This window comes from Maylandia zebra, linkage group LG12 (genome assembly GCF_041146795.1).
Source record: "Maylandia zebra isolate NMK-2024a linkage group LG12, Mzebra_GT3a, whole genome shotgun sequence".
Taxonomy (NCBI): domain Eukaryota; kingdom Metazoa; phylum Chordata; class Actinopteri; order Cichliformes; family Cichlidae; genus Maylandia; species Maylandia zebra.
In genome coordinates, this window is record NC_135178.1 from 20050606 (window position 1) to 20065978 (window position 15373).

Sequence of the window (15373 nt, forward strand, 5' to 3'; positions counted from 1 at the left end):
ATTAATTGACTTTTAGCAAATATTTCTGGGAAACTATATTTAAACTTAAAAAAAACTTGTGTTTCGAGGAATAGAGAAAATACTTGTAATTTTCTAAATAAATAAACGGATTGCAACAACCTTCCAATAGCCTGAAAACCAAAATACATTAATAACATGTTTCTTTTATGTAGGAAGCCCTCTGAAATATATATATATATATATATATTTAAATCTTGTATGTTTGTATGTGGGTTTGCTGTTTCAGATAGATTAAAAAGCTAATGAGGTGAGTAATTAAACCAAAGTTAATTGCGAAAAAGTTTATTGTGGGAATTGTCCAGCCTATTTCTTTCTGCAGAACTGTTGTTTCAGCGGTGTCATCACACAAATACAGTTTTAAAGAAATGCAAAAGAGTCTTTGTTGTGTAACAATATTTAAGTTGACGTTTTGACTTATCACTGAAAAGCAAAATCTTTGAGCAGTGGACTATAAAAAAACCTTCTGTAAACAAACATAATAAATGTGACGAACATTATTCAGGCCAATCTTTCTGGCAGGGAAACGCTAATCTGCCCAGACTGTATAGGCTCGGCTACATCAACAAAATAATCTACTGCAGTTTCTCTTGAATTTTCATTTTCCACCTCCCAAAAATGATTGTTTAGAGACGACTTTAGAAACTATGCTGGTACTAAAAATATATAACATGTGGCCTATGGAAGCTTTTCATTCTAAACTTCACATCAGCGTGGCAATCAGTGGGAAAACAGTGAATAACTTATCAGATCAAAATCCACGCTGCGTGTAACCTAATCGTCAGCGCCAGCTTAAAACGCACAGATGTAGCTTGCGTCTGAGCGTATATACTGTTAGACTTATTGGCGTGGTGTCCGAGCAGCTCGGAAACTTGATGGACCTGCATTTACACACATGAACGCACACTAGCACACACACAATTACACACAGAGGGTACGGACCCTGTCCCTCCCAGTGGCAGCGCGCTCGCTGCAGTACCCGCTTGTCGCGTTATGCAGGAGAGGCTGTGGACCAAACTGCAGAGGTCTACACCTGGGATTTGGATAATTTAAAACGGTAAGAGCTGCAATTATGACTGCGTATTTGAACCAAAACATAGTCACGTGCAGGTCGATTAAACCTGAGACTTTCTCGTGCGTAAAAGAGCGCTATTTATGCGCAAGAATTGCCTGCAGGAGATAACATTTTTACATTAATTTGATGTAGTAATCTTAGCGTATCGAATAACTGCTGTGTTATGTCCTAAGCCAGTATGTCAGTACATGTAAGCTCTAGTATTTTCTGGTAAGCTATTTTAGACCTTGTCCACCTATCATGTCTAAGATGGTTATGTCGTGAATATCTCGGATATTTTGCTTAAATTATTAATCTGAAAATCTGGTTGATGCTTAAATTAATACAAAAAAGATGAATGGAGAGACTACAGTTAAGATGAATGGTGGAAATGTGTAATGCTGACCTCCCGGTGACCTCTTCAACTTTCAACTCTGGATGCCTCAGGTTATCAAGATCTACAGTAATCCAGTCAAAGTGATGCGCGCTCGCGTCAACTCGATGCTGTTGCTACTATAGGCCCCTCCGTGCCCGAATAATCTCCTATAAAAAAGATCTCTGTATCTAGCCTCGTGTGAGATTATATTTGGGGGTTTATCTTGAAACAACCCAAATCCACGTCACATTTTCTTGGTATGTAGTAACCTAACATATATGTAGATATATATAGATATATATATATATATAATTGTGCTTTAATCACCAATACGGCAGAGACACGAATCAATAACTTATTAGTACATAAATAAATCTGCCAGCAGTTATCAGCTAATATGTCTTCTTTTTGCGTGAGGGGAATGCTCACACACGAATGAAAATTTGTCTAAAAATCAGACCACGTCTCTCTTATTTTCATTTTACTCTAGCTTTGCCGACAGTCTCCTTCCACTCACCCATCACGAGTCTAATGTTTATTTAATTCGAGCGTAAAATATCTCCCCTCTGTCCTGAAACAGGAAGTAACAATTTTTTCTGATCAAGCAGGACATTTTCATGAATAATACAGATTTTTTTTCAGGTAGGAAATGAATCAGCGATCATTTTGTCAACTTGAAGTCTGTGTGACATAACACCAAGTGAGAAGGCTGTAAAATACATGATTGATGCGGTGGGGAAAATAGACGCTGTGAGAAAAAATATGTATAAATATATATTTTCATGTAAATGTATATAAATAAATAATTCCCCATCGAGGGGTGCGTGCGTGCGTCTGGGTCTCTGTGTGTGTGTTTCTGCGCGCGTGATTGGCCAGTGTCACAGCCATGATTTGGGCTGCAGATACCGATGCACCATGCAGACCTATGAGAACGCGGGGATGGCAAAAGGGGGAGGGCAGAGTACGTGAGGCGGACTTGACTCCATTTGTTGTGAAGGATCTGATGAGCTGGGTTCAGATCAAGGCTACCGCTGGGTCCGCGAGGACAATGGGGAGTGAGCGAGACAAATGAGGAAGGAATTACAGGCGCTGTGAGCAGATCTCAGACTTCACCACAGCTGTGGACGGGAAGCAGCGAGGCGGACGCGCCTCTCCGTGTGCGCGCAGGGAGACGGACAGCGAAACGAAGAAGAAAAAAAATAGACCAAAACAAAAAACTACAATATGACAAAGCTGCAGAGGAGACGTGGATTTTTTAAGAACCACCTTGGAAATATTTAAAAATTTATATATATATTTTTAATTAAAAAAATATATACGTATACTCGCTCTACAGCCTGCAGAGAGCGCAGGAAGAGGATGAGAGTGTTTTCTGCAGGGGGAGCAGGGCAGTGCATTTGAGGTAAAGGCCCTCAGAGAGAGCACACAAAATAAACATGCCAGACATACACTGTGGTTATATTTGATGTGCACTTTCAAAACTGCAGGCTGTGATTGTGGTAGCTGTACAGTTCTGTGCACTGTTAACACTGGAATGTAAAGCTTCAGATATCATGTACTGTAAACCATGAACTTAGTGCTTTTATTACGGCATCTGTAAGTGCAGTCCAGTTTGGTAGCTGTGATGTTTAGATCTCATAAAACTGGTAGTGAATCTGAGCCTTCTTCGAAAACAATGCTCAAGATCAAGCTGCACATTTAATCTCATTTCAAGTGTAAATCTGTAATTAGATGATTGGATGAGTTAGTCTATTGTAACTCTATGTGAGCTATTGTAATCTATTATGAGTGATTGGTCTTTTTAGGGCAACAAAGCCAGGAGTTCTTTATGGGGGGTTTTCACCACAAACTCAAATTGTGGCCTCTTTGCGCTCCCTCTAACAAAAGACCGTTTTGCCCCCATATATAATTTATTATTATTTAGAAATATTATTCGTATAGGTGCTGACTTTGAGGTTACCCAATTGGCATCCAGAGTGTCAAACAGCGCATAGAATTTGATCAAATAAACCAGTAAAATGGGCAAATGTCTGGTGTGTGTGTGTGTGTGTGTGTGTGTGTGTGTGTGTGTGTGTGTGTGTGTGCATCAGTGGGACATGGCAAACGGAGGGGACCAGTACGGCCTTGCAGAGCCCCCTGACTCGGACTGTATGGATTCCCCAAAAGAGACCAAACAGGAAAATCCCAGCTTCACCCTGAACTCACCAGCTTCACCGCAGAGCGCGTCCAGTCAGCAGGTACCAACCTGTAGCTTACTCTGGGTTTTAATTTAAATTTACTTTAAAAAATTAATTCAGTGTTGTTGTTTTTTTTTTACCAAACAAATAATAGCTGCTCGTCCAGTCATATTTTTTTCATAGAAATAAAAGAAAAAAGTAAACAAAACTTTGTCATTGCTGTTGGTTTAATTTGCCACGGATTTGGCTTATAATGCCTATTAATTACTAAATAACTATTTAAATATAACTAGAGTTTAAACTTTAACTCGTGCACTCATTATATTTTTGTACAGGGGATGGAGGGAATCAAAGTTTTCCTTCATGATAGGGAACTTTGGACCAAGTTTGATGAAGTAGGAACGGAAATGATCATCACCAAGGCTGGAAGGTAAAACTGTCGAATGACTTTAACACAAAGTAATTTTTATTGGTGGTTCGTGTTGTACCGCTTGAAAACAATGCAAATTATTTTTAATGTCACACTTTTGATCAAAACATAAACCTAAAGGGACAAAATACAGTACACGGGTGCCACCGGGCCTCAGCAGGGAAATTTTCTAAAGGAAACCAAATCCCTAAAGGAATCATTTTATTTTTTATTTTATTCATTTAAAAAAATAAATCAATATTTAATCATATATGTCGCTGTTTTTATTTGTTTTTTCTGGATGTGCTCCCTGAAGGAGGATGTTCCCCAGTTATAAAGTGAAGGTCACAGGACTCAACCCGAAAACCAAGTACATTCTCCTGATGGACATCATTCCCGGAGATGACCATCGCTACAAATTCGCAGACAACAAATGGTTCGTAGGAACATGTCTAAAACACGGTATACACACTTACAGGACATTCAAAGTCATGTTCGGGTAGTGAAAGTAGTATGGCAGTGTGTTCGGGGTATAGGTCAGCTTCCCCACCAAAAACATATCTGAATATATAAATGTTTTAAGTGTATGGTAAAACAGAAAGAGGATGATAACAAATATGCAGCTATTTAAAATAAATGAATAAATATAATAATAGCTTTCCGAAAATAAATAAATAAATCAAAATTTCCATTTCCAGATCTGATTCCGCCATCTCCTTCCCCCTCTTTGCTTATGAACCTTATATCAAGAAACCTCTGAACTTAACTCTGGGTAAACCTTGTTGTTGTGGGTTTATACCCTCCACTCCACCCACGCTTGTGCACTCTGTAAAGGTCGGGTCCTTCTTGCAGACTGGGATGGCCTAGTTCCCCGTGTTTCCCCCCCGTTTCTGCCCGCCGGTTAAATCAGAATATGACGGGTTCACGGGGCGGACAGACGGCGCAGACCGGATTAAAATATCCAATTCAGCTGTTTGTGTGTGTGTGTGTGTGTGTGTGTGTGTGTGTGTGTGTGTGTGTGTGTGTGTGTGTGTGTGTGTGTGTGCTGCTGAAGGGAAATCCGACGAACAACTGACTCTGCAGCGAGATATCTGCCCCTTCAAAGCATCATTTGGTTATTACAAAGACACAAGGGGTCTGTGCCTTACCTGACACAAATTCCCAGCTCAGAGAGTAAAGTTGCTGGAAGAGCTCGGTGTTTACACGGTAGCCTGTAAGTCGGTGCTGGTCCGTAGGGCTTTGTTTCACCTTGTCCTGGGAGTTTGTAGTAATATTTTTGCCTTCCGGTGTAGGAGAATGGACAATACTTTCCACAAATGATGAAAAGTTCACACATCACAGACTCCCAGGCTAAACAGAAGCCTAAATCACTTCTGACACCGCGGAATCAATTCTTAATACTTTAGGAGCTGAATGTCCATGGCACTATTGCTAGTTTCCACGCACATGCGCAATAGTTGTTTGGGAAAATACATATCGACTCGTTTATGCTGTGCAAAGTATCCAAAGTATGTGGGGGAAAAACTCACCTGTACAAGTGTAACACATTATAAAATGTGCAGATGTTTTCTCTGTCTGTTTCTCGGTGACTATAAGGAAATTAGGAAAATAATGAATAATAAAGATGGTAGACCTTTATTGTTATTTTTCTTAATTATTAAAAAATACAGGTTATGTTAACGATTTCAGACTTTTGCCTGGAAATAGACAAAAACGGGATACGCGCTAGGGCAGTTTAGGAGGAAACGGTTCATTTGGGTTAACCGAGTTAAGGTCCAGATGTGGGTGTCTGCGTAAGCTCCAGCAAAACATAGTTTGTCTAATTAAAGAACCAACCAGGCCTTCTGCAGCCGGCGGCAGCGCTGGCCTGCTACACCACGAAAACCACTGTGATCGTGTGTGTGTGTGTGTCAGTGTCAGAGCATTTTCCGATCCACCGCGTTTCTTTGGTCATAAAGGTCGATGACGGGGAAGGCAGAGCCCGCGATGCCCGGTAGGCTCTACGTCCATCCGGACTCTCCCGCCACAGGGGCGCACTGGAGCCGCCAGCTTGTCTCTTTCCAGAAACTCAAACTCACCAACAACCACCTGGACCCCTTTGGACACGTGAGTCTGTCTGCTTAACAGTATTTTTTTGCTTGTTTGCTTTGTTTCTATGTCTGTCACAGACAGAACAAGAACACACGCTCTGTTTGATACAATAAAAAAAAGTTTGCCCTTTGAATTTAGTTCCATTATTTTTACTCATAATAAGCATACAAACCATCAGCTGTCCTAATGAAGGTGGCCTGCGGGCCAAACTAAATAGCTTTTATACGCATTTTAAATAATTAGACCTGAGAGGTGTTTTCAGTGTAAGAAAAATGACTATACAAAGTACAGCACAGGTCCGGTCAGCCAACACGGTCTCGGTCAGCAGGCAGGCAAAACCCGAGGAGCCCGTGAAGCTCACTCCTCGGGGTATAACTCACGCGACATCACAACACAACACAAATCACCGCGAGAGCCGCACAGCTCACACTGCACACTTGAGATGAGACACATACGGTTACAGGCGCGTGAGAGCAGATGATAGGCTATCGTTCTGCGCGCGCCTCTTGGTGCCAGTGCATGCGCACGCAGAAAAAATGGAAAAAGATGAAAGAAAGGACACAACTGTAATATTTTTATACTTGTTAATTTAGAGATAATCTGCAACTTTGCAGTTAAACCGAGAGCCCCCTGCGTAAACAAACGTGGTCTCGCCCAAACGCGCGCAGAGAGGGCCGCCATCCGGCCTAGATCCACTTGTGGAGTTGTCAGTGTCGTGGGAAATAGTTTAGACCGTGCGCAATAGTTTAGTTTTTAATAGTTTAAAGTTAGCAGTATGTCCAAACTAAAGCTTAAAGTCTTTAACAATATCAAACGGGAATGAATCAGAAAGTCTAATTAGACATATGCGGAAATAGTTTGTTGATGATCAGTGAGTGCTGAACACATTTTTTAAATTCTGCATTATTTAAAAAATGATGGTTGCTCGGGTGCGTACAATTTATTCAAAAGGCTTTAAATGTCATACAAGATTAATAAACAAAGATGAATATGTTGATTTAAAATGGAGTTTCTTTTATGTATATTTATTTCCTTTTTTCTTTACTTTATAGGACAACATGACCTTCATGAATAATTTTTGAGATTTTTCTAACCAATGCAGATGAAAAAACCCCCAAAACACTTGCAGGGTTCACATTACTGTGAGAAAATTAGTCTCGGGTTGTAACTGTATAAACAAAGATCCTTTATTGTTTTTACTGCTGACATTCACTTTGATCCTACTCACAGGTAATCTCTGTTTTAAACATTTATGTCAGCCAAGGATTCTGGAAATCAAAGTACCTTTACATGGGATTAATCGCCACCTGGATTCTAAAGTCTAGATCCAAGCATCTGCTAGTGATTTTTTGGAATCATGACAGGCCTGTCAGTCTCACCTACATAATATCTCCCCCATGTAGATAATACTCAACTCTATGCACAAATACCAGCCTCGTCTCCATATTGTCAAGGCAGATGAGAACAATGGCTTTGGTTCCAAAAACACAGCTTTCTGCACTCACATCTTCCCCGAGACTGCCTTCATCGCTGTGACATCCTATCAGAACCACAAGGTAAGCCTAATGCAGAGCACACTACGAAGCACTGTTAAACATAGGGAGCCAACTGCAAATGCTGTAGCAAGTACTGGAAGTTTCACAATGTATATGAATACAGTAGGGGTACTCTAAGTAACACAGATGCATTAGAAGTCCTTATAATGGTATAAGGACCCTTTAATGATGCTTATACAGTTTAACAATTGTTGATGTGAATATAAAGTGTAGAGTGATTTCACTGGCTGAGCTACAGTATGTTACAGTTATTCAAACAATAATGGAAATGGATTTCATAGTCTAATATTTGCACGTAAGAGCTGCTCTACTGTCACATCAATGACAGATGCATGCATATTGTTTGGCCTTTTGGTCAGTAGTTATAGTCAAATTTCTTTCTCACACATACAACGGCTCTCACACACACACACACACACACACACACACACACACACACACACACACACACACACACACACACACACACACACTGTTTGTATTACTGTCTTTATTTTGTATCCAAAAAGCCAATTAGCATGCTCTTTGTTTATGCGTCATAGCTTAGTATTTGTAAACATGTAAACATTAAGTTTCTCCCTTTCTGTGTGTGTGTGTGTGCGTTTGTATATGTGCTCGAGCTCGTGTGAGTGTCAGCCTCTAATGACCTGTTTCTTTCCTTTAATCTGAGCTGAGCTAGTTTCCTCGGCATCTATTAGAAACACAGATTGCTGTAGCTTTGAGCCTCGTTGCTGAATACGTTCACATGCGATGGCTTCATTTTCATCACGTCTAATTTTCATAACAAATAACTGTAACTTAAATAGTTACAACTAAGAAAGTTTTCTATCACAATTTATATTTCTATAGTTTGTCTTTTGATTTTCTTTTAGAAATTATAAATTGTAAGCAAAATGTTTTGGTAGACAAAATAGAAGCAAAAATCTTTGTAGCTTTAATGTGGCATTCTTCATTTTATTTATTATAGAATTAAAGTTGAGGTTAAAAAAACCCCAATAATACTGATTTAATCCATCAGAAGGCATTTTGAGCTTATAACCAATTTGCATTGCATTGTTTTCTGTACATAGATATACTGCAATGTATTTCAACTTTAGCTATAATTATTATCATTATAGTGTCAAGTTTGCATAAAATACTATAGGTAATACATGTACTTCATAATAATAAAATGGTAATAATTGTTAAATTATTATATTTAATACAAGTATGTAATTATAAGTACAATATACTTCTTGCTTACAATACATTTTATCACAAAGTCTATGTATAAGTTCATATATAAATAAATATATTTCTCAAATATATATATATATAGTAAGAGTAAGACTGTATTTGTATGACTTTTACACTTACACTTTTACACTTACAGTGCTACAATAATAATAATAATATGATATATTACAGTGATAAAAATGTCCAGAAGAATTATTACAGCTCTTCTTCTTCTTCTTCTTCTTCTTCCTTATTATTATTATTATTATTATTATTATTATTATTGTTATTAGAGATTGTATTAATTTTTTCAATTCTTTTGGTGAAACATATTATTACTAAAAAGCTTTATAGTTACATGGTAGCTATAGTTAACACAAGCAGTATAAATAAGTAATATGTAAGACACTAATGTGGTGCTAAATAGAAATCAGAGCTCTTTAGCCAGCAGTTTGGAGTGGGTTATCAGTATTTTCAGCACTTCAAAGTTTGTTTGGACCTGAGCTCGTGTCAGATCTTCAGCCGGCTCGCCTCTTGTGTGATGGTCTTGGACTTTGACCAAATGAAATCCCTCAAAAACCGCAAAGATTTACCTCCATGACATCACTGGGAGAAGTTTGAAGCTTTAACATCAAAGCTCGAAGCTTTGGACCTCTAAAAGCTTTGGCCTGAAATCCTTAAACCTGGCGACTGTTTGGGTAAACAGTTTATTCTGTGTCAGCTGGCGAGAACACTGTTCGCTCCGTTAGAAACGTAAGCAGCTGAGGAATGTTGGCCATGCAGAGCTCCAGCAGTCCTCCTTTTAATACTTGCAGGTCCTCCGAATAATAGTAAACCATTGATTTAGTCAATGGGAAAATAAAAAATAAAAAACAGAGCATGCCTTTGGGCCTGCAGACCTGTGCAAGTAAAATATTGCTCTGCTTTGTCCTCAGATTACACAGCTGAAGATAGAGAATAATCCTTTTGCTAAGGGATTCAGAGGCAGCGACGACAATGAGCTGCATCGCATGGCAAAGTTACAAGGGTGAGTACAGCTTCGTTGATGTGTGTGTGCTTGTGAGCTTTTATAAGACACAATTGCTATTCTTCTTTCTCGACCTCCGTCAGCTGGGAGGGGGAGGTTGTTATGATGGGGTACATATGGTCTAAGACACAAGTGTGTCTGTGAGTGGAGCCAAGTGGTATAAAGAGATGTCAGCCATTGTCACCTGAAGGTTGATCTTAGCCTGAAAACCCACCCTGAACATGCAGCACAAACACAAATGCACACCCAGCATCATTTCCTTTGCTGCATTGATAAGTCCATGATATCATGTTGCTGCTGGTCTATTTAGGCTGTCACCACTGATCAGCTGACAGGCCTATATTGTGTCGGGTTGCGTGCTGAACTAATCTCCATTTGAGTGGTGTTGTGGCAGGCAGTTTAGAGGTTTTTGGAAGCCAATGGGATTGGCTGTCACTGAAGGGAGGTTGAGGAAAGACAAGGGGGGAGACAGAGGGTGGGAGAGCAGCATTAAATGCAGAACCACTGCTTTATTGGAGAGGAGAGGAGATTCTATGTGAAGTGACAGGGATGAATGTTTATTTTTAGAACGTTGAATTATCTCACAACAGCACTGTGTGTGTGTGTGTGTTACTGTCTCAGTGGGAGTCAGGGCAATGTGGCCCGCTGTCTCCTGCACATCACTGAGTTCACCAAGAGGGCAGTGTGCACAGAAAGAAATCAGAGCTGAAAGGATGGAGAATATCTAAATAGACTTGAAGGAAAAGGGGGAAAAAAAACAAGAATTCAAGAATTCAACCAAGCAGAATTTAATAATAAGAATATAATAATACATGCACAGATTTGCACATTCTAGAACAGAAGGCTTGTGCTGCTTTCCTGTGCTTGTTACAACATCTGAGATAAACTGTTACCCCATGCTGTAATCTTGTTTTCCTCTCTGTTACAGCAAGGATTACCCAGTGGTCCCTCGTAGTACTGTCCGTCAGAGAGCCTGTTCTTCTGGGAGTCCCTTCAGTGGGGAGGGTCGCGGTTTGCGGGGCTCCCCCGAGGCTGTTGGGTCTCCTTATAGCTGTGAGAACGGCTTGAATGGTAGCAGCCCTCAGGAGCTACTGAGTGCTCCACCCACGCACTACACCCTGCCTCATCCACACCTGCAGTCTGGCCAACAGCAGCAGGTGTACCACTGCACCAAGAGAAAAGGTAAGAGGAAATCGTGTGTTCACACCAGGTTTAAGTAAATCATATAACGATAAAGACAAATGGAATACAGAGTTTTATTTAATATAAAGTTTTGTCTTTTTGAATGAGCATTCAAGGATGCACCATCATCCTTCCAGTTTCCAGCTTGTTTTCAAAAGAATTCATGAGAATATATCTATGTATATATATACATATTTATATAGATAAATAGATAGATAATTACTAACTAATTAGTAATTAGTTAGTAAATTAGTACATTTAACTAACCAACAACAAAGACGTTCATCTACCAGTGGGTGATGTAGTGAAGTTTATATTTAACTATTATTCTACACTCTGCTTGACAAGGACTGTTATATTATTATTATTATTATTATTATTGTTGTTGTTGTTGTTGTTGTTGTTGTTGTTATTATATTATTATTATTATTATTATTATTATTATTATTATTATTATTATATATATTTAATTGAAAAATGTTGAAACTGCAAAACCTCGAGGGATTTTGAAAAAACATGTGCTCATTGGCAAGTGATGGCAACCACTTGTTTCAGAAAAGACATGTTTATTATGTTATACTGCCCTGCATTGTTGTATTTTCTATTCCATAATGCACCAAAGTCTTGGAGTAGGTGATAGGTCTGGTCTGGACGCAGGCCAGTTTACCAGCTGACTCGCACTTGGCAACATTTGACATTGTTTGCTATTGTACTGCTGAAATAAGCCAGTACTTCCCTGAATGGCAGCATATGTTGCTCAATAACTTGTATTTATTGTTCGGCATTAATGGAGTCTTTACAGATGTTACACATGTCACATCATGGAGGGCCTGCGTATAAATGTCTATGAACTGTAAGTGTTCTTCTTTTTTTCATGGGAAAGTTTAAAATTGTGACATTAGTGGTGAAATGTGTTCACTGGTGATGGCTTCCTGAGCCCACGGAGTCCTTTCTACAGCAGAATGTTGTCTATTTTAGGGCACCAAAGCTCAGTATTGGTCTTTGGCTTTGTTTTTTATTTACAGAGATTTCTCTGAACCTTTTATTACCTTTATTTGTACAGTGTATGATGAATTAGCTAAATTGTTTGCAGTTTTTCTTAATTAAGAAACAGAAGTCTTATTTTGTAATTAAAGTCTTATTCATAACGGGGAACCCCTCTTCATATTTACTTCTAAAAACTTCAAGTCTTACAGCCTTAAAATGGGATCAAATCCAAAAACATGCATTAAAAAATGAATGAAATAAAATTTCTTAGTTTCAGCATTTGACATGTTGGCATTGTGTTATTTGTAATTAAATATAATGATTAAACGATTCAAAAATGATGGCATTCTGTTATCTTTAACATTTTACATAGATCCCCCATTGATCTGGGTGCAGTTCTGGTGCTTTGATGTTTATTTCAAGGGTTGTTTTTTTTCTACAAACAGCATTGCCAAAATTTGAAAGTATTGAAAAGAGTTATAGACAGGCCTACTTTGAAATTTGAAACTTCATGTGTACATTTTTTTGTGTCTCAGCTACTTAAACTGCAGTAAATGGGAAGTTATAAATTGAAAGCTGGAACTCTCGCAGCTCTCATTCAACTTCAAATGGAAAACCAGCATTTTTTTTCTCTGTCTTTCTGTAGTGGAGGAAAACTGCTCCTCGGAAAACCACCAGCTTTCATACAAGAAACCCTTCATTGGTAGTTCACCAAGTGAAGGGGAATCGTACTATCACCCCTCCTCCTATCCCCCTCCTCCACCCGGTCTATCCAACAACCCAGCCCTGGGGCTCACTGACTCTCCTTACAGCTCTGACATGGGACAGCGTCAGGCCTGCATGTTTGCTGGATCGGAGTCCAGAATGGATGAACTCAGCTGTGCATCCTGGTCATACCCCTGCCCCATCCCGACCGCCATGACCCCAATGGAGCCCTACCCGCCTTACACCCCTCATCCACCCTACAGCTCCAGTCCTCAGGGCTCTCGACTCAGCGCTATAGCCCACCAGACCTCTCCGCCACTCGGAGAACACATCACCAACGATCCCTACCAGAGACAGAACTCCGCACCTCCATCTCAGAGCTCCCAAAACATTCACAGCAGGCAGCTCGGCTCTCCTCTCAGAGAATATCCCCGATACACGCCCAATCTGTCTCCTCCTCTCTACCACACACTAGAGACGCACACACACATCCGGTGTGGGGTGCCAGAATGGAGTGCAGCCTCCTAACTAAACCAGAGGATATATCTAAAGACTGATGAGTGGACAGAGATTCCTAGTCCCAAATTTAAAGAGTCTTCTTTTCGCTCTTCTGAAAGAAGCTGCACTACATATGGACTAAATATGATATTAATTTTGTAATATAATTGTGAAAAGTGTGATCTTGTGCTGTGTGAAGCGGTCTCATCTGTTAGTCATGTTTCTCCCCTCTGCTGGAAGGAGTAGTAGATTGTTGAGGACAGGACCTGGACAACAATGATGCTCCAGATGTTCACAAAAGAAAAGCTCCTTCTAACTGCAAAGTGAAAATCAAAGTTTGTGTTTTGTTGTCTTTGCGTAACTCAAAGACTGGTGTGATTCAAATGTTTGTGCTGTGAGCACTAGGCTTGTTCTCCTCTCAGTGACTCCCACTTTTTTTTTGGTATTGTGAAGGATTTAAATTGTGACCCACTGTCAGACAGGCAGTGACATTTACTGACCAAAATAATCTGAGTTCTCACAGCAGAGCCTAAGGGAGATATTTTTCCTCTTTAGTGTTCAAAGCGCAACTCTATGCTCAGTCTCGGTGAAGGAGAAAAGGCATGAGTTGTCCGAGTGAGTGTGTGCACGCGTGAGCCTGTGTATATGTAAAGCCTATGTCAGCTCAGCTCAAGAATGCTATGAGTTCATTTCCAACGAGACAGGCAGTGGTAGCTGCAGGCACTGCACCATCGAGATAAACAGTTTGTTTAGACCGCGCTACAGGCCCAAAGACCTGTAAACACTGTTTCCACTGCATTCTGGGTAAATGCACAACTCAGCGTCACACAGCTGTCACCGCTGTCCTCTCAGTCACCCTAGCCTGACCAATCAGCTTGCTCTGCTCACTCGGAACACGCCAATGAGCGCGTGGCTTTCTTTTATCCTTAGCTGACCAGTCAGATCAGGAGTGCAGCGCGTGTTATGCGTGCGTGCGTTGGGCCCATTTTTGTTTGTTTGTGAATTATTCATGAGTCCAGTGGTGATCCTTGACACGTGGGGATTGCTCAGCAATCACAAAGAAACACAGAGCTGTAAATGTTGATACACCAACTCCTGTTGTCTTTTCATTTTAAATCTGAATTAGTTCCTGTGATACATACAGCCTTACTTCATTGCTTGCTAGATTTGGTTAGGTACGCACATTTCCCTGCAGTCCTTGGGACACTTTCATCCTTGTAGCTAAATGTGAAAAACAAGCAAACAAAAGAAACAAACAAGAAGTGTGGCTCTTTTTGTGAAGAATAGATACAGGCCTCTGGTTTATGTGTTAACAGTCTGTTTTTTTATATCTCTGCCCAGGTGTTTTAACATGCAGTAACTTGTGATATGGTGCTCTAACATTACAAATTATTCATCCAGAGAGAAGATCCTCATCATTCCTTGATATCTATTCGATTTGTGTGTGTGTGAGAAGGTGTGTGCGTGACGTTGAAATAAGAATTGATTGTTCTTTTTAGTTTGTTTTTTTTAGCCCTGTTCCTGCCAATAGTATTTATTACTCTAGATTTGTAAAGAATAATTTGTTGTTTGTGAAATAAGATGGTATTGTTCGGAGATCATTGTTTCTCTTTGAGGGTTTGTTTCCAGTTTTGCCCTCCATCTTCAAGTGGTGATAAATATTTGTGATAAACAAACTTTTCTGTTCTATGAAATTACAAAAACAGGGATTTATAAACAGAAATTGAATAAATTTTAGAGAGAAAGTCCTTTGGTTGTAGCATTCTTCTTTGTGACTAGGCAGCAAACACAGCAAGGACAAACGATTAACATTCCCGGCGGGTTATTTAAAGTATGTTCGGCACCTCTGGAGTGGAAACTCTTTTAAGTGGAGGGCAGTTTATCTATTTTGAGGCATGTATGAATTTGAAAGATCTGATAACAAGTGTAAGCTCATTCAACAGTGTTGGAGAGAGTTGTTTAAAGTGTAAGAGTGTTTACTATGCTGTCTTATCAAGCATAATGGACCCCAGTGTCTGTTACTCTTCTTCTCAGCAGCCAAACCTCCAGAGCAGTCTGGGAGCTGCACATACCTTGTC

At 39.8% G+C, this 15373-nt stretch overlaps 1 protein-coding gene across 2 annotated transcripts; it reads left to right on the forward strand.

The window, feature by feature from the left end:
* Positions 1 to 983: 983 nt before the first annotated feature.
* Positions 984 to 15043, forward strand: tbx5b (T-box transcription factor 5b). 2 transcript variants are annotated; one of them, XM_076890823.1, is made up of 9 exons: positions 984 to 1075; positions 3539 to 3685; positions 3961 to 4055; positions 4351 to 4470; positions 5993 to 6140; positions 7529 to 7681; positions 9832 to 9923; positions 10852 to 11105; positions 12739 to 15043. In XM_076890823.1, the coding sequence occupies exons 2-9, from the start codon at positions 3545 to 3547 to the stop codon at positions 13323 to 13325; spliced, it is 1590 nt and encodes a 529-aa protein (XP_076746938.1). In that variant the 5' UTR covers positions 984 to 1075; positions 3539 to 3544; the 3' UTR covers positions 13326 to 15043. The 2 variants fall into 2 exon arrangements, with proteins under 2 accessions (XP_076746938.1, XP_024660268.1); XM_024804500.2 differs by lacking the exon at positions 984 to 1075 and adding an exon at positions 2452 to 2850.
* Positions 15044 to 15373: the final 330 nt, after the last annotated feature.